Genomic DNA, 20,462 nt, shown 5'->3' with positions numbered 1-20,462 from the left:
TTTTTTATTTGGTTCGAATGATGATTTTTGACCCGAATGTCTAAATTTGTAAACTGTGCAAATTATAGATCATTGTGGGTAAGTTTTCAAACTGTGAGATTGCTGTTGTAAAAATGTCAAATTACAAGGTTCACTTTGTTAATTTTAATACAATTAATTTAAGGAAAAAGTATAAAAATAAACCTCGTAGTTACATCTGTTTTCAATTGACACTTTGAGGTTTATTTTGTTAGCAAACACATATCAAATTGATTAACGTTGTTAAAAGTCAAAGGGAAAAGAGTTAATTTAGGCTTTATATTTATTTATTTTATAAATTAACCTCTCCTATTATCTAATTATCATAAACAAACCCCAAAATTAAAAATAAAAAACAATTACACCATCTCTCATTTCTTCTCTTTTTTTTCTTTCTCTTTCTTCTTCTCTCTTCTCATTGTTAATTTCTTTCTCTTTTTCTAAAATCAATCGAATTAATAAAACAAACCTATAATTTTCCTGTATTTCCAAGTTCAAGGGGAAATCCCCAATTAAAGCTAGCAAAAAGCCAAGAGGAGTCAACAAGCAAATTTGTAAGCATTATGGAAACAAAATAAAAACCGTAAATTGAGTGAGTGAATGACTAGTTATAAATGAAAGCAGGAAGAAGCGGTTAGTTTCATCAATGGCTTCTTCTGCTGCATGTGAAGGACGTGGAAGAGACTCCGAATTCTGTTCATCCTTGTTTTGAAGCTTCTTTATAAACTCCACATTTACACTTGTTGAATCTGCTTCAACTCTTTCAAATTCTAGATTTTATGTTTTTATTTTTTAATGTAAAATTTGAAAGAATTTGTTTTGTTAATTCAATTGATTTTAGAGAGAAATTAACAATAAGGAGAGAGAAGAGAGAGAAAAAAAAAAAAGAGAGAAGAGACGAGATATGGTGTAATTGTATTTCATTTTTAATTTTAGGGGTTGTTTGTGATAATTAGATAATAGGGGAGATTAGTTTATAAAATAAATAAATGTAAGGATCAAATTAATTTTTTTTTCCTATGACTTTAACACCCTTAGTTAATTTGGTATGTTTTTGCTAACGGAATAAATCTCAAGGTACCATTTTGTAAACTTTTAAACCGCATGGATGTCGATCGAAAATAGGTGTAACCACAAAGTTTATTTTTATACTTTCCTTTAATTTAATATTAAACATAAGAAAAAATTTAGAAAAAATTATACTCCATCTATTCCTTTATATAAATCATTTTAGGGTATTTCACACTATTAACAAATAGAATTAATATAGAGTCAAATTAATAAATTTAGGTACCTTTTATGTTTACTTTACTTTGTTTTATTTTTTATTTTTGGCTTAATAGACATTCAACCCCCTAAACTTGTAACTTAGGGGACAACCTCTCAACCCCCTCAACTTTCCAAAAACATCACATACAGCCTCTTACACTCCTATGTTTGGTCAAAATATTGACCCATATAGAAAACGCGTTTAACTGTTGACCTCACTAATGTCACGTGTCATTTTTTTTATTAAATTTTTCCAAGTGATTATTGTATGCGAGGTGTTGTCGCTGTTTGTCGTCGCGGTCTTATCGAGGTGCTGAGGTTGGCGGTAGTGGTCGTCGAGGTGAAATCACTTGGAAAAATTTAATAAAAAAGTGACACGTGGCATTGGTGTAGTCAACAGTCAAGCGCGTTTTTTACACGGGTCAATATTTTGACCGAACATAGGGGTGTAAGGGGCTGTATATGATGTTTTTGAAAAATTGAGGGGGTTGAGAAGTTTTCTCCTTAGTTGAGGGGGCCAAGTAAAAAAAAGTTACAAGTTTAAAGAATTGGGTGTCTATTAAGCATTTTTTTTGGGTAGGAACTGTACTTTGTTTTATCGATTAACTAAATTTTTTTATATATATTATGTCATGATTGGTGAATAAATCTTGAAATATTAAAAAATCACACTAATCAAGATAAAATTTTTTAATACTTGAATTAAAAAACTAAAGTAAAAATTCTTGGAATACAAGAATGACTTCTATTTAAAAAAAAACTAGTAAGACAAATATTTTTAGACGAAATTATAAATATTTTCTCAAAAAAGGACAGCCAGTTTAAGAAAATTTGTATATAGGTATGACAAACTTGTTTTCTCGCTATTTTTAATTGGCAAAAAGCATCCTGAGGTCTCTGATCTTTCATTGTTTGGTGCATTAAGCCATCAATCTTTTATTTAGATACGAGCCTCTGATCTTTCATCATTTGGTGCATTAAGCCCTCGATGTTTCATTTAGACACATTGAGCCCTTGATCTATCATATATGGATGGATTAGGCCATTCCATAAATTAATTAATATATAGGTTTATTAAGGGCATGTTTGGTTAGGTTTATATAACTGCAGCGTTTCGCATTTTCTTTAGACACTGCAGCATTTTTGAGCTTTTCACGAAAAACTTTTTTCATGAACAATTGTTTGTAGTTACTTGTTATTGATAAAATTACCCTTCTTATTTCCACAAAATGTGCTTCAATTTTAACATTATTTTTATTTATAGAACATAATTATCGAAAAATAAGGTTTTGTTGTGTTCAATAAATTTTTTATTTTTTATTTAAATTATTTTTATTAATTTGTATAATATATTTTTTATTTTAGAATTTGTTATTTTTAGAACATCATTTGTTGTCACACCAAACATGCCCTTAATAAACCTATATATTAATTGATTTACGGAAGGGCCTAATACATCCATATATGAAAGATCAAGGGCTCAATGTGTCTAAATGAAAGATCGAGGGCTTAATGCACTAAATGATGAAAGATCATGGGCTCAATGTGTCTAAATAAAAGATCGAGAGCTTAATGCACCAAACAATGAAAGATCATGGGCCTCAGGATGCTTTTTGCCTTTTTAATTTATTTATTTATAAATTGGTGGATAATATTTTCATTTTAAACATAACGGGGCGTTTGGCATTTGAGGGGATATGAATAGTGATAAAAGTTGAAATATGGATAATGATAAATGATTGGGATAAGAATAAAAATAAGATATTAGAATTAATTATCTTATGTTTGTTATGTGGAACATGAATATAGATAAAATAATATATTTTACTATATTATCTTTATTCCATTTTAAATATATTAAATTGAACTATTTTATAGGAATAACTTAGTATTTTTCATCTAACTTTTCTTATTCCAAATCTAATACCATCCCCTTTCGGATATAAGTTTTATGGGATAAAATCCTTATCCCTAATTATCTCACAACAAATGACAATTTAAAATTTTTATACCTACCCCGTACCTTTATCCTGTCAATCAAACAGTCCTAAAAGTTATAAAAAACTCATATAAATAAGGCTATAAAAAGCAGGCAGTATCATACACCGCCAAGTCACTCAAAAGAAGTCATAAAATTGATATTTTGATCTTTTGCGTTGCTCAATCTCAATATCTCCTCTAAAAAAAATTATAATCTCATTCTCTCTTCTTTTTCTTCTTCTTTGTGGAAGAAAAATGGGTGAGAAAACCTTCCATATAGCTATGTATCCATGGTTTGCCATGGGACATCTTACTTCATTTCTCCATCTTGCAAACAAACTTGCTCATAGAGGCCATAAAATCTCCTTTCTCATGCCTATCAAAACCATACCAAAGTTTGAATCCTTCAATCTTCACCCGAATCACATTAATTTCATCCCAATCGCAGTTCCACACGTAGCCGGTCTCCCTCCAGGCACCGAAACAACCGCCGATGTCCCTATCAATCTCTATCCTCTTGTTATGACTGCCATGGATCTCACTCAACCTATCATCGAATCTCAACTTTCTAACCTAAAACCCGATTTCGTTTTCTTCGATTTCTCTCATTGGTTGCCGTCGATTTCAACCTCTCTCGGCGTCAAATCTGTGAATTATTGCACTATCAGTCCTGCTGCTGTTGGATATCTGATAAGCCCGGAAAGAGAACTCGGGAAGAGAAGTTTAACGGAAGATGATTTGATGAATCCGCCGGCGAGTTTTCCTCCTTCCTCGATTAAGCTGCACGCTGACGAAGCTCGAGGACTTGCTGCTGCATCTGTTATACAATTCGGCGGAGCGATTTCATTCACGGAACGCAATTTGCGATCTCTTAGTGATTGCGATGCCATTAGCTTCAAAAGTTGTAGAGAGATGGAAGGGGCTTTTTGCGATTACATTGAAAAGCAATTCAATAAGCCGGTGATTCTTGCAGGTCCTGTTGTGCCGGAAACGCCGAGTTCAGTGTTAGATGAAAAGATAATGAAATTGTTGGATAGCTTTGAAGCAGGAAGTGTGGTGTTCTGTGCATTTGGTAGCGAATGCATTCTCAAGAAAGATCAGTTTCAAGAACTTGTACTGGGTCTTGAACTTACAGGTAAGATTGCTCAAAACTAACTATAAATATGGGTTAAAACGTATTAATAGTTAAGGGACTGAAATATAGATTAACCAATTGAAATAATAAGTAGGGTAACGACACCGGAACCACCTATAGATTGTTTTGGGATTCCCAAATTTTTCCGATCATGGATGATTTCAGCTCCTATTTTCGAAAAATTAAAGTTTGGGGTGGTTAATTACTCATTGATAGTCATAAAAAATTTGAATAATACTTCAAAAATATCATAAAAGTTTAATTTGTCTCTATAAAATCGCTTAAGTTTATTTTTGTTTCAATAAAGTTACTTTGTCAAATAAATTGTTAAATGACACTCATTGTTATTTTAATTTGTCATTTAGCAATTTATTTATGTATGCACGTGTAAAATTGGACCAATCCCGTATTCACCATGTGGTAATAAGTTACGGTTAACCAATTCTAACTATCTAGTTAACTGATTTATAAACTTTGTGTTTAACCGATTTTATACCATCCTATTTTATAGGATTCCCCTTTCTGGCTGCGGTGAAGCCGCCAACAGGAAGTGAAACAGTGGAGTCTGCTCTGCCAAGTGGATTCAAAGAAAGAGCAGGAGGAAAAGGGTTTGTTATTGGGGATTGGGTGCAACAACAACTGATCTTAAAACACCCTTCTGTAGGGTGCTTTTTGACCCATTGTGGGTCTGGATCATTGTCTGAGGCTATGGTAAGTAAATGTCAATTAGTGTTGCTTCCAAACAAAGGAGATCAAATAATCAATGCAAGATTAATGGATGGAGACTTAAAAGTTGGAGTGGAAGTAGAGAAAAGTGAAGAAACACAAGAAGGGTTATTTACAAGAAACAGTGTTTGCAAGGCAGTGAAAACTGTAATGGATGATGAGAATGAAGTGGGGAAAGAGGTGAGATTAAACCATACAAAATGGAGGGACTTTTTATTGAGCCAAGGGCTTGAAAACTCTTACATTGATGATTTTGTTCAAAAATTACATATCCTTAAGCAACATTAGTTTATTTATTATCGTTTTAATTTAGTCCTTTACTGAAGATTTAGATTTATTAGAATTCTACAATGGAGTTTTAAAACATTATAAAGTTTAGATTTAATAAGTTTTAAAGGTTTAAGTGAACGTTGATGTATTTATTTCTGTCTTTTAAATCTAATATTGTTTGCAATGCATGTTTTCATGTTTTTGAGAAACAATGTACTCTACCTATTATATTATTATAGGCGTATACATCTTGGAATGCCTTATTAATGCCTATCACATACAATTAATACTTTGATGAATATGTTTAAATGCCATCACAAGTGCTCATGCCATATGCATGTATTTATATTTTTATGGCTAATTTGGTGGGAGGGAAAAAAGCATACTAACCACCTTGTAGATTTTTCACTAAGAGATAATAATGAAAATTGTTTTTGAATCTTATCTATAATTTTAAATTATTTTAGGCTAAATGATTCCTTGATATGGTTAGAGATAACACTATGAAATAATTAGCATTAAGTAGTAAATAAAGTTTAGATAATATTTTTCAAAAGCTATAAAAGTTTAATTTGTCTTAATAAAATTACTTGATTTTGCTTTTAACTAATAAAATTACTTTGAATGTTTCTTGGTTTTTTTTTATCAAAGTTGCTGATGTTGCATCTAATCATCAATTAATATGAAAATAAGCATCATATTTTAGGTTTAAAAAAATATGATGTAAAACAACAAAGAATTGTTTAAACAAAAATATCTGAATGTTCAATTTCTATTGTAAGAACTAATATGTGAATAATATGTTAAAATGAAATATAAATAATAGTAAATATTATCTTTTGAATTATAGGTATTATAAAATGTTTCAAAGTGAGGAGATGATTAAAAAAGTTAAAGTAATTTTATTGAAATAAAAATAAATTTAAGTGATTTTATTGAGGCAAATTTAATTTTAAGGATATTATTCAAATTTTTGTGACTTCTGGTGATAATTACCCTGACAAAATGTACAAAAATCTAGGGGTGCACGTGATCAGTTAACCAATCCATTAAAGTTTATTCGGTCGGCTAATCATTTTATCGGTTTTTTTAAAAACACTAACCATATACTAGTCTACTAAATTCGGTTAACCTTTTATTTCGGTTTCTAACCACTAGTAAATAAAAATAAAAATAATAAAAAAAATTCTAATTTTTATTGTGAGTGGAACGACGGGTCAATGACGAGTTGAAGAGATTAACGACGGAGAGGAAGATGTGCATGCATTATGTACATGTGGACTATGGACTGAACACTACATTTTCCATTTACAACAACTCTTTAAGACATCAAATTACTATGTTTTTTGGACCTGAATTCTTATCCTCCGTACTTTATCAACTAAGCTCTATCCATGTATATTAATTTCACTAATTATCTACTTTGTGACAAATTTGATAGTACAACGATATTTGAGACGAAATATTTCATCGTTGAGTCTTAGTCACCGGAAATAAGTGATGTTTCTTATTAAATTTTTGTTATTGATCCATGTATTTATTTTAAGTGGGCTAATATATAATTATACATATAAATATAAATAAATATATTTAATTGAATTTGGTCGGTTTCGGTTAACCGCGGTTTTTAGAATATAAAAACCCGTAACCGTAACCATTAACCACTATTTTTAAAATTAAAAACCGTACACTAGTCCATCGGTTTCGGTTAGCCTTATTTTCGATTTGGTTTCGGTTTGGTTTTTCAGTTTTGCGGTTTTTCGGATTATTGTGTGCGCCCCTACAAAAATCCATGGGACATGTCATATCCATACTCTTATCATCCCATTACCCTAATAGACACACAATCCTAATCCCATTTACGATTTACATAAACTTAATGCATATTTACACCTTTAAACTTGCAAATTTTGCATGTTCGCATCCTAAAATTTTAAAATAATCTATCACACACTTATAGTTGTCTTTAAAAACCTATCGCATACCTATAGTTGGTTTTAAAAACCTATCACACACTTATAGTTGGTTTATTCAGACATTCTACACACAAAATCGTTGATTCATGATTTTTGACAAATGAGGCAGCATACAGAACGAACTCACGCGTTTTTTTTACTATAGCAGGTATGTCATCTCAATTGTTTTTTTTGAAACCAATGTCATCTCAATTGTTAAAGATGAGAGATCAACGGTTTTGTGTGCAGGAAGTCCGAATGAACCAACTATAGGTGTATGATAGGTTTTTAAAGCAAACTATAAGTGTGTAATAGCTTTTTATAGCCAACTATAGATGTGTGATAAGTTATTTTAAAAGTTCAAGATGCCAACAGGCAAAACGTGCCAAATTTAAGGGTATAAATATGCATTAAACCTTTTTCATATAATTCATAGATATCCATATATACTCTTATCCGTTTAAATATATAAATATATAAATTAATTAATAAATAAATAATAAATTTAACAAAATATACCTAACTTCCAAAGATTTAATAAAGCCATTCAAAAATTTAACAAAAAAGTTTGAAATATTTAAAAGGGAAAAGTACAAAAATAAACCTTGTGGTTACACCTGTTTTCGATCGGCATCCATGTGGTTTAAAAGTTTACAAAATGGTATATTGAGGTTCATTCCGTTAGCAAACACATACCAAATTGACTAACGGTGTTAAAAGTCAAAGAGAAAAGAGTTAATTTGGTCCTTATATTTATTTATTTATTTTATAAATTAATATCTCATATTATCTAATTATTATAAACAAACCCCAAAATTAAAAATAAAATACAATTACACTATCTCTCTCCTCTGTTCCGTTGTTCCCTCTTTTATTTTTTTTTCTTCTTTCTCTCTCCTCTCTCTAAAGATTTTCACCAATTGACACAAGTATTTTCTTCGGGATAATTACTAATCTAACCCAATGAAGAACCCCACTTTACATATCTAACCCACCTTCCTTTCATTTTACCAAATTAGACAAATAAACCCATTTTGGACAAAACTACCCTTATTTTAGTTTGAAGGTTCATCTCCTACCTCCCGCTCCTTCCACTTCCACTTCCTCACCTGACCTTTCCCATTCAACTTCATTGTGGTTCATCTTCTTCATTTTCAGTTCGTTTCAACTGCATTTTACGTTTTGAACTCATCACTATATATAATCCGGGTTGTTCTTCTACATTTTCATTTTTATTTTCATCTCCTACCTCGACATTTTCATCTCCGGTTTCTTTCTTCTGCGCGCGATGGCGAGAAAACGGAAGGCGACGGCGACGGCGACGGCGACGGCGACGGCGACAAGCGAAGAGGAAGGACAGACGAAGCATAAGGTAAGCATGCGTCATCTTCTTCCCTGTTACCGCCATTGATGGATTAAATGCGCTCGAATGCGCTCGTATGTTAACTGTACGTAGATATGTCGCATTTGTTACCTAAATGCGTTCAAATGCGACAAAAGATAATAGGCGAACATAGTGTCGCATTCGAGACCTAAATGCGACAGATGCGACGAGCCATTCCATTAATCTGTCGCATTTATTACCTAAATGCGCTCAAATGCGACATTATACACCATGAAACATTGTCGCATTTGAGCGCATTCACAGACAAATGCGACATGATTTTAAGCCTTATACATAGAATATGTCAGTTTTGTTAGAGAATTTAATGTGTGTATGTTTAAAATTGTTACAGCATGATCCAAGTGAATCTAAAAAGAAAAAACATAGTTCCATTTTCAAATATCCCAAGGCGGTTAATTCGGATGCTCAAGTAACAGTGAGGTTTAATATGGATTCTAGGGTCATGATAAAGAAGTATTTGAGTGAAAAGCAGTTAGAAATGTTTAGAAAAACATGTTTTGGTCAATATTTGGATATGAAGGTTGCTAGTTTCTCTGCTGGAATAGTGCATCATGTCCTATCACGGGAGATTAAACATAAAGAAAGTAAACATAGGGAGATGTGGTTCAGGGTGAGGGGAGTTGATATGCGGTATGGAGATTGGGAGTTTGGCTTGATAAGTGGTTTAAAGTTTGGGGTAAACATTGGGGAATTCATGGAAAGAATGTATGAATTAGAGATGCCGCATAGGTTGCGAAATAAGTACTTCAAGAAATACGAGACAATAACGACAATTCACTTCTTTGAAGTTTTGAAAAGTATACAATGGAAGAAGAAGGATGCGACCGACAGATTTAACCAAGATGCTGTGATGATTGCCATGTTGTACTTTGTGCATGGCAATGTATTGGATAATGCTAACGAGAGGCATGCAAAGGATTGGGTTTTGGATCTTGCTGATTATCCAAGCCTGTTTAATGAGTTTCCATGGGGGACGTTGGCTTGGGAGGAGACATATAGGTTCTTGGACTGGGCCATTAGCAAAAGACTGAAGCAATTAGAGGCAAATGCAGCGGGAAATAGGAAACGTGTTCCATATCAGCTTATTGGATTTGCACACTTATTCCAGGTATGATTTGTGTATTTATGTTTGGTGTTTGAATGCGCCCAATTTCCACCTGTGTCGCATTTAGAATGGAATGCGCTCAAATGCGACAAGGTTGGGTTGCTAACCTTGTCACGTTGGAGCGCATTCAAATATAATGCGACATGATTGGATTGTAAACCGTGTCACATTCGAGCGCATTGAAATTGGAATGCGACATGATTGGGTTATAACCATGTCGCATTCGAGCGCATTCAAATGGAATGCGACAATGTTATAATTCTTATCAAGGGATACCTCTTATTTGCAGACTTGGATTATTGAGTTGTGGAATGTGACTCACGCATATTACACAATGAGAAGTGGCAACCCACTTCCACGCTTGTTTAGATGGACCCAGAGAATAGTCCCCTCAAACAAAGCAATCAAAGAAACGTTTTCTGTAAGTGGAATGAGATTCGTGTGTTTCTCTTTACTTTGTCTTTGTTTACCAATACATTGCTATTTTTTTTTCAATGTAAGGTTGCTGATCCTCCAGACGCGCGTCTTGTGGTTGAGGATAGAGAGAAAGAGTTCGATTGGTACACGTATTTGGTGGACCATGTTGAAGGATGGGAAGTTGATATAAATGCAAAATTTGCCCCAATAATGAAAGGTAAGGAGAAGGTTGAAGCTGAGGAAGAGGAAGGTGATGAGGAGGAAGGTGATGAGGAGGAGGAAGGTGCTGAAGAGGAAGGTGATGAGGAGGAGGGTGATGAGGAGGAGGGGGATGATGGAGGTGATGGAGGTGATGATGAAGAGGGTGGTGAGGAAGGGGATGCAGAAGTTGATAGATATATCATTGCATCGCAGTCAAAAACGACCGAGATAAAACAACTTCAAAAAGTTCTAACGGATGTGCTTGAGAGGCATCATAGGTGGTGCAAGGGACAATTTAGTAAGGTCGACAGTAGGTTAGACAACCTAGATGAACGGGTATCATTGATTGAGGGAGATATAAAAGAATTAAAGGCGATGGGTCGACCCAATGCTAATGTGGAGAATGAGGAGGCTGAGACCAGTAAAATTCGGGAGGAGCCAGTGGTCGAAGAGGGGCAGATGAAAGATGGAAAGGAACAAGAGGCAGGTATGGTTCAAGAGGAGCCGATGAAAGATGGAAAGGAACATGAGGCAGATATGGTTTAGAATGTTATTGTCGTACTAGACGATTCTGTGCAGGAGGAAGTTGCGCAATTAGATGAGGTTGTCCATCTTGATGATTCTGTGCCTGAGAAAGTGACACCAAAGTTGCAGCAAGAGGTACAAGTTGGTTGAATTTATACATATCGTATCTCTGGGTCGCATTCTGTAGTGGAATGCGCTCTAATGCGATATGATGTTGCACTATGGCTTGTCGCATTAGAGCACATTCATCTCCAATTCGACAAGATGTTGCACTATGGCTTGTCGCATTAGAGCGCATTCATCTCCAATGCGACAAGATGTTGCACTATGGCTTGTCGCATTGGAGCGCATTTCTTTTCCAATGCGACAAAATGTTGAATTACAGCTTTCAAGTATGAATTATTCATTACCATGTTTTTGTAGGTGGTTGCTCCAAAAGAAGATAAAGGTCGAGGGACCGGGAAAGATGAAGTTAAGGAAGATACTCGCGGAGGTATAGTTCCAACCCGAGGTGGAGGCACAGTTAGAGGTAAAGTTAGAGGTAAAGGAGCAGCACGTGGAACAAAAGTAGTATGTGGAAAAGGTAAACGGGTTGCTAAGGTTAGCAAGTATTTGAATTCGCCGTGGACCGATCCATTAAAGTACACCGATCCAGTAGCATTATATGGTGGCCATATCAAGTCCGAATTTGAGGAAAGACCACCTATTTGTGATGTTGATGATCAGCGCCACCGAATAGATGCATGTTTGATAGAGGAGCTAGAATCGTGGATCAACGGGCCTGAATCAACTCAGGGAATACGCTTGAAAGGTTTAGAAATATACAGTTTGGATGCAAAAATTTTCAATACACTTCGGGATGTGGGGACGTATATCTGGAATGAGGTAACCTTAATCAATCCAATATATCCTATTCATTTGTAAGTATGTGACTTTTACTGTATTAAATGTTTACATAATCTTATTGTAGCATATCAATGGTTGGCTGTATTTACTGAGACGACAGTCAGTACAAACTGATGTGGCTGCAGAATGGACTACTATTGATACTGACTTTGTTGGATGTATGTGCCAAGCCATATTTGTGAGGGGGTTCAATGCACCGGGGTGGGATAGTGAAGACTATTTCGTACGAAGAGTAAAAGGTGATGCAGATAATTTTGTACGCCCTTGGCACACAGTGAAGAGAGTGTTTATTCCGATAAATTACAAGCAAGAGCACTGGATCCTAGGAGTGTTCGAGTTGCGGTCTATGCACTTATATATATATATGACAGTCTTGTATCAAACATGTCGGAGCAACCTTTGGATGCGGTTCTCCAAACACCCTTGCAAGTCATTGTTAGAGTAATGGAATTGAGTGGCTATTTCGTAGATGGACGGGAAAATGTGCGACGGATGATCACTTGGAGTAGAGTTCCAGGGGTGCCACAACAAATGTCCGACTCAAATGACTATGGCGTTTGGACTTGCATAAACGCACAATTCTTAAGTGGATTACATGATCTCCTGCATGACGACTCTTATGTATATCCATACAATTCTATGGATGGCGCTTTCTTTCGTTTACGACTTACGGTTGAGTTGTTTCATGGACGTTTGTTAGACTTCAAATGATATTGTACTTTGATTCATGATGTTGTTATATATGTAATATTTATGCAAGTTTTGTTATAAACCCTGTCGCATTTGAATGTAATGCGCTCAAATGCGACGCGAAGTATTCACAATGAATTTGCTGAGTCGCATTTGAGTGCATTCAACGCACAAATGCGACTAGGGTTCTTCTAAACCCTGTCGCATTTGAATGTAATGCGCTCAAATGCGACGCGAAGTATTCACAATGAATTTGCTGAGTCGCATTTGAGCGCATTCAACGCACAAATGCGACACGAATTATTTACACAAGCTAAAGTATTGCACAAGATAAATTTGCTTGTCCCCAAATAGAATCATACAAGCACATGCTAAAGTATTGCACAAGATAAATTTGCTTGTCCCCAATAGAATCATACAAACACATGCTAAAGACAAATGATATTAATCAACTAGATCATAAATGCTTCGAGGTAGTAGTGTTAGAACAACTTGCTGAACTTGAGATTACACTAGGAAGCCGAGTAGTGTTTGGAAGCATGGATGGACAATTCAAACGATTATGACTGATGCTTCCGCATCTGCTACACCTTGTGCGAATTACATCTTCACCCACAGATGGCCTTCTTTTTTGACCTTTTGGTCGACCAGCAGACCGTCCCTCCTTCTTAGGAGGAAGCACTTTCATAGGATTCTCGTTCACTTTCCATTCTGATTGATGACCAAGTGGATATATCGACTCACCCCATGCCAACTTAACTGACTCGTTGGTGTAGTAGCGATGTACCCACCTATAGGCGTTATCCATCCTATGTTTGGAAGCAACTTTGCATACGTGTTCACATGGAAATTAGGCTAGTTGCCATTTCCTGCACGTACATGTTCCTGCATTTAAATCAACAAGTCCCCCCTTAACCCGATCACCGATTTGAAAGGTGTGATTATCCACAGGGAAATATGAACAACGTATCGCTGCCCCTACATGCTTTATCATCTTTTCTTCTGGCTTCCTTGCCAAATAGCCCACACGTTCTCCTGCAGCAACATATTAATCTTGTAAATAATTACGTATGTATAAATAAAATAAAATAAAATAGAATACACGTTTATAACCTGCTTCTGTACGTCTCTCGTAAAACCATTTTTGTAGTGTCATGCGTATGAACTCAACCAACATTGTGATTGGTAGACATCTAGCCTCCACCATTAACGCGTTGAATGATTCTGCCACATTCGTCGTGATAATGTTATATCGACGACCACAGAAGAATGCACGGGACCATTTCTCTTTTCCAGCTTGCAGTAAATATTCGGCAGCACCGGAATGTAGGGAACGAAGTGTTGCAAAGGATTCCTCAAAATCAGATACCCGATAGGATTTTGCACATTTCCACTTTCCCTTAATTCAGCAATTTAAATGAAGCATCTAAATCAACCTAGTTATTAAGAAAAGGGAATGAAGTATTACAGTATTAATTAGATATAGTTTGTAGTTGACATTTAAGTAAGTAGTTCGGAAGTAAGTAGTTGAGAATTAATTGTTGGTTGTATATATATATATACTTGTAATACCTTTGAGTAATATATGAAAACACATTATCAAATAACCCTTGTGTGGTTACATGGTATCAGAGCCAAACATTTTGGCTTAGGAAATTGTTTCTCTGAGTTTGAACGGTAAACGACGGTCCGGGTTGGAAGTCGATTTTTCCAACACCTCAGTTCATCTCACCGCCCCCTCCATTGGATTCCTCTGCCGCCGATCTGTTGGGTCGCTCAACTCCGGCAACCAGAAAGGCCGCGCGTAGGGCTCATGCGCCGCTTCTTAGTCCGACGCGCCGCCCACTCGTCGGCGCGTGGGGGCGCGTGGCTGCTCTGTTCGCCGCCATTTTTCCTCTCCCAGCCTCGCCTCTGTATCTCCGGCCCGTCTGTGTGGTTAGTTTCTCGTTTTGGTAACTCCGGTCAGTCTCCTTCTTTGTGGTTACTCCGGCTTGTGTTCGGTTTGTCCCATTTTTCTGATCTGTTTTTTCTGTTCAATTGAGGCTGCTATATTTGCTCTACTTTATCTTGGTCTTATTAAAATTATCAGTAGTGCCTTTACTGTTCTTTGAATTTTTTGGTGGTAATTGTCATTTGCTTGGATTGACAATAAGTGAGGAAAGGGATAAGAAAGTAATGACTGAAATTACTGTTGGTACCACTCGAATTACGGACAGAAAATTGACTGGAGTTAAGGATTACACTCAGTGGAAACGTACTATTACTCGGTACATTAATAGTGTTGATTTAGGGGATCATTTGAGTAATAATCCTCCACCTAGAGATGATCAGGGAAGTAGGAAGAAATGGATGATGGTAGACTATAAACTGTTTAATCTGATTCAGAATACTTTGAACTCTACTATTGATGACATTGTGACTCATTGTGATATTGTCAAAGAAATGTGGGAATACTTAGAGTCTATGTATGCTAGTAAACAAGACTTGACTCATATTCATAACTTGCTGTCTTCATATTATCGTCCTCAGAGAAAGGGTCGCACCTTCTTTCAGTATTATAATGAATGTAAGTAGATTTGTGAGGAGAAGCGGACTCGATTTCCTATGACAGCTGATGTTAAGCAGATGCAAGAGGATGATGATCGTATATTTGTTCTTGGATTTCTGGAGGGTCTTGGTCCTGAATTTGAAATAGCACGCAGCTAGATATTGACCAGTGGGACACTTCCCTCCTTTGTTGACCTCTATGGTCGACTTCTTCCCGTGTGTAAGGATATTGAAAAGACGTCTGATGTGATTTCTCAAGAGACAATGGCTCTGGTGAGCAATGCTACACATGGAGTTCAAAGTGGTCCTCAGAATTCCACTACTCACCGTATCTCTCAAAGTGGTCCTCAGTTATGCCATCATTGCAGTAAAGAAGGACATATTAAGAAGAATTGTTGGAAGCTACATGGTCGACCTCAGAAAAGTAACAATCGGAAGTTTGCTCACATTGCTGCTGGTGATCACATTGCTGCTGGTGATGGTATCCTACTGTCTCCTCAATCTTCGTCTTCTACTCCTACTGTCACTATCTCTATTGATGAATATGCTCGACTTCAGCAACTGTATCTTGATCATGGTGTTGGTCCCTTATAATATTACAAGTATAGTTCCAAGGGGGGGGTTAGGAACTATTTAAAAAATTTAAGTTAGGGCATACTTCTTTTTCGTGAGAAAAAGGTTTTAACAGCGGCGCTGAGTGAATAGCACGATACTGGCTTAGTCAACTGGTGACTAGGTCAGTTTCTTGCTTGAGTCAGGAGATAGCACTTAGAGTCTATTCCTGAGCTCAGATATTCAATGCGTACAACTCAGCTTGACCTCTTTACTTGGTCAGTTTTTGTTTAAAGCAAGCAATAAGTATATAAAGGAGTTTAAGGTTAGAAATATGTTACTCAGCAGATTTATCCAGGTTCGGCCTCCAAGCCTATGTCCTGTCCTCGGAACACGTTTCGAGATTTCAAATTCTCTACTGAGCTCTTTAACGGTAGAGCATCAAACCTTTTACAATCTTAGCAACTGAGTATAACAAGAGTACCTTCCTTTATACCTCTACTCAATCCTAATCTCTCGCTGAGTACTATAACCGAGTACTCAGCCTCTCCTTTCTAATCTCTAGAAATGATAAGTTTTTGTCCTAAACAATGATTGCTAAGACACCTTAGATGATTGAATAATCACTCTAGACTTTTACACAAAAGATATGAAATTTAGTGTAAGATTGCTTTGCTTTTTCTTGCAGAACTTTGCGTAGAGATTTGGTCAGCGTAATGTCTTGATCAAGTTCTGTGTAGAAAGAAGCAACTGAAGGGCTCTATTTATAGAGACGTCTGAGGCATCGGTCATTTCGAATTTCGAAATAACCGTTGGAGGGAAACGACTTCCTGTCGTTGTCATCCTGACTTGCTCAGAGCTCTCGGCCAATCAGATTTGAGTATCTTCTGTCCTCGGTCAGCTTTTGGTCAGCTCGGTAGAATGTCTCTCCATTTATGGTAAGGTCAAGTAGACAGCATTCTGTGTCGTCTGAACTTTACCCAAAGTGGAAACACTTTGTCTGGAAGTTGTTCTTAGCCGGCTGCTGTCTTGTACTCTTTGTCAAATCAACTCAGCAGCTTCGTCCCGAAGTTGTTCCACGAAGGTCTTCTAGATCCTTCTTCCGCTGAGTTGCGTTTTGTACATAACGACAGCGTTTTGACATACGCGGGCCGAGTTGCCTTAAACTGTTTGACTTGGGCTTTGACTTCCGTATTGGGCTTTGGGCCTTTTAATCTTTGTGTCTTATAAACAATTTAACTCAACATTGAACAAACACATTAGTAGAATAAATCAAAGCATTTAAACTTAGTGTGTTTAGAATATTTTTAATTACACTTAAACAATTTTGTCAAATCAAAATTATGTGGAAAGGTGTTTCAACAAACTCCCCCATTTTGATGTTGGCAAAACTATTCAGCGAAGAACTCAGTATTGAGCCCCCCCATGATAGTTGACCTAATATAACTTAGCAAACTCCCTCGTCAGGGTTGAGCTACTGACTTAGTTTTACTTTAAACATTTGAAGGTTTAATCGAGTAAGTCTAAGGTCAGTTTTCAGATATAGGTCAGCTCATGGAACATATTCTATTTTACTCAGTGTTTAAGCGGAAGTTATAGCATTCAGAGGGCGCTGAGTAATTTGTTGTTCAATGAGTTTATAAGACAATGTTTTATAAACATATAAGTCAATGTCAAACATATTATCAGCATTGGATGTAATTGAAGATACATAATAACTTAATACTCAGCATCGTATATAATAACTCATGACTCAGGTTTTGGATAAAAAGATGCAAGTATTGATATTACTAGAAGTAGTCAGCGTATACAACAAAAGATAAGCATAAACATAGAGACTACAAACTTAGCATAACTGAGCTAGCCTAATTTCTATTTCTTTTTCTTTTGCTTGGACTGACTATGCTCATGCTATGTTCTAGCTTGTTAAGATGCAAGTATTGATATTACTAGAAGTAGTCAGCGTATACAACAAAAGATAAGCATAAACATAGAGACTACAAACTTAGCATAACTGAGCTAGCCTAATTTCTATTTCTTTTTCTTTTGCTTGGACTGATTATGCTCATGCTGTGTTCTAGTTTGTTCTTTCTCCCCCGTTTTGTCAGCATCGGGAGGAGGAATCCTAAAGGCGTCGGTTAAGACGGCCCTGGTCAGTTCGGTGGACAGCGCCTTAAGTCTATCGGCGCTTTCATTGACCCCATCAAAAATAGCAACTCCATCATCTGAGACCTCGGCGGGTATATTGAGTTCAGCAGCGCTGATCATGCTTACTATGAAGGATTGATATTTACCTATCCAGGTAAGTGCTTCGGACAGACCAGCAACGACTTGATGAAATGTCTTCAGTAAGGATGTGTCGTAGTATTGACGCTGAATATTGCTGTGACGTACATGGTTAAAGGTTTGTCTGGTGACAGACAGTATCTCATTTTGCTTCATGGCGTCAGTGTCCATCTCTTGTTTGTTCAAGTTCAACAATCGAATAGCCTCTCCAATTTGCTCCACTGAGCATTGAGAATAGGAGACCATTTGCTCGTTAGTCTTGATTTGCTCGGTGTGAAGCTGAGCAAAGAGCATTTTGACTTCATCCGAAGTAGCATATCGTGTGTTCGCAGCTGACAAGGTCTGAACTTGACCTTGAAGAGTGTTGAGGTGTTGAACAATTGTCAGCTGGAGCTCAGCCAGCTTTGTGATGGAATCCTGCTTAGGTTGCTGTGCTTGAATGGAGATTATGACACTCAGCAAATCCTCGAATCCCTTAACTTCATTGAGAAGCTGAGTTACTTGGGAGAGCTGAGTTGTCTCAACAGTAGAAGACCCAACACCAGGTGGAGTGGTTTGATGAAGGTCTTTGATTAATGTTTGCACCGAGTCGATGATTCTTTTACCAGACTCGGTGGCATGCAAGTAGCTGAGAGAGCCTTCATGAACTTGTCCAGTTTCCTCAGTATGACCGGTTGGAAGAGGAGTCAGAGGAATAACATGGTCAGTGACTGGAAGTGTGTTTCCAATCTGCACTTGAGTCTCGGGTATAACTGATTGATCGGTAGAAGTGTTGATTGGAGAAGAAGTAATCCGAATGCTGTCTGTGCTGACTTGAGCAGGAATGTCCTGAGTCAGCACAATGCTTGTGGTAACAGCATTGATGGGAATTGGCTCCACTTGGCTTGTAGAGTTAGCGGAAGCATTCAAGTCGGCGTGTTCCTTTGGTGAAGAAACAGAGGCTTGCTTTTCAAGGGAAGCCGATGGAGTAGAAGATGGTTGTTTTCTGAAAAATTTCAGCTTGAGTGCAGAAGGATCCTTGGTCGGCTTCTGGATAACAAAGTCAGGGACAGTTGGTTTTTGGACAGGAGGGTCAATGATAGACTTCTGACTTGCCTTGACTAATCTTCTTCTGCGAGGAGGAGTGTCAGCTTGGATAGACTCTCCTGAGGAAGAAGTTTCTTCTTGATCAGCATTAAGCTGGTCAGCTTGTTTTTGTTCTTGATCAACGTTGGGTTGGTCAGTTTCTTGTTCATCTCCAGCAGCCAACTCAATATTGGTTGGCTCAGCTCCAACCTCACTAGCTGTCTCCTCAGCGTCCTCAGCGTCATCCTGACCGCTTGCTTCCTCTTGTTCATCATCTTCTTCACTATCGCCATCTAACTCTTCCTCAACTTGTGCAATGAACTGATCGTCCAGATGTACATCATCTTCTTAATGCACAGCTTCGGTTCCTAGACACTGTGTGTAGTGAGAATCACCAGGAACAACGACGTCAGTAGGGATAGCATCAATAGGAGTTAGTGTAGAAGACTTCTGCTTCTTTTGAGGTTGCTCATCAGCATCTGTTCTTTCCTCAATTTCAGGCTCATCTTGCCTGCTCCTTTTCTCAGCTGAGTTAGGTCTCTCCTGACCTGGTTCAGTAGCTGACTTAAGCTTCTTGGCCTGAGGCTCAGCCTTCTTTGAAGGAGTCCCAACAGCTTTCCTCTTGCGGGCAGCTGGAGCCTTTGTCTTTTTGCTTTGCTTTGGAGCTGTTTCCTCGGCTTGTTGTTCAGCAGCAGGTTTTCCTTTCTTTAGTGGCTGATTGAACTTCAAAGCCCTCAGCGAAGCCGCGGTTATCTCAGATCCTCTAGCCTTAGTTTCCTCAGATAGATCAATTTGATGACCTAAGAGGATTCTGGTGATGAGCGATCCCAGCCTGAGAGTTCCAGTGCTCCTTAGGAAGCCAGCAATCAAGAATACTGGCATGTTGATCGGCTTGTATGTCAGCATATGCCATATGAAGCATTGCTCAAAATTCGTTGCTGAGGTGGTGCAGTTGATCTTGGGATAAATGAAGTAGGTCAGCAGATAGTGAGCCATCTTTTGGTGCTGACCCATTGAGGTACTTGAGACTTCTCTAGAGTGGCCAAAGGGTTTACAGAAGGTGGTATCGTACCCAGTTCCTTCATGATCTCCAGACCGCCTCAGTTTTGTTCCCTCATTCTTTAACTTCAGCAAGTTAGCAAGATAGGTAGGGTTTATGAAAATGGTCTTTTCCTTTACCACAGTTACCAGATAGTCCTGGTTATCATCAGCAACTCGGAGATTGTGGTAGAACTCCCTTACTAGGTCAGGATAGGTGTGATCTCTAATGGAGAACAGCTCTGTCCAGCCATTCTTCGATATCCATTCGCAGAAGGGTTGCTCGGATGTCACGAAGGCCTCAGAAACCCATCGTGAGAAGTCTACTTTCCATTCGCTAATGTCTTCAAATACCTTGGTATAGGTTCTGGC

The 20,462-nt window shown here is 37.2% G+C and overlaps 1 protein-coding gene across 1 annotated transcript; it reads left to right on the top strand.

The window, feature by feature from the left end:
• Positions 1-3,412: 3,412 nt before the first annotated feature.
• LOC136232190 (cyanidin 3-O-galactoside 2''-O-xylosyltransferase FGGT1-like) lies at positions 3,413-5,653 on the top strand. The gene is made up of 2 exons (XM_066021234.1): positions 3,413-4,402; positions 4,914-5,653. The coding sequence occupies exons 1-2, from the start codon at positions 3,523-3,525 to the stop codon at positions 5,414-5,416; spliced, it is 1,383 nt and encodes a 460-aa protein (XP_065877306.1). The 5' UTR covers positions 3,413-3,522; the 3' UTR covers positions 5,417-5,653.
• Positions 5,654-20,462: the final 14,809 nt, after the last annotated feature.

Source organism: Euphorbia lathyris, chromosome 6 (assembly GCF_963576675.1).
Source record: "Euphorbia lathyris chromosome 6, ddEupLath1.1, whole genome shotgun sequence".
Lineage (NCBI taxonomy): Eukaryota > Viridiplantae > Streptophyta > Magnoliopsida > Malpighiales > Euphorbiaceae > Euphorbia > Euphorbia lathyris.
The sequence above is the reverse complement of the archived record's forward strand: the minus strand, read 5'-3'. Positions and strand labels throughout refer to the sequence as shown.

What these genes read in the sequence shown, in the direction of transcription:
- LOC136232190 (XM_066021234.1), top strand. Translation starts at nt 3,523, where the DNA reads ATGGGTGAGAAAACCTTCCATATAGCTATGTATCCATGGTTTGCCATG. An exon ending in ACTGGGTCTTGAACTTACAG is followed by an intron (nt 4,403 to 4,913) that starts GTAAGATTGCTC and finishes CCTATTTTATAG; the next exon opens with GATTCCCCTTTCTGGCTGCG.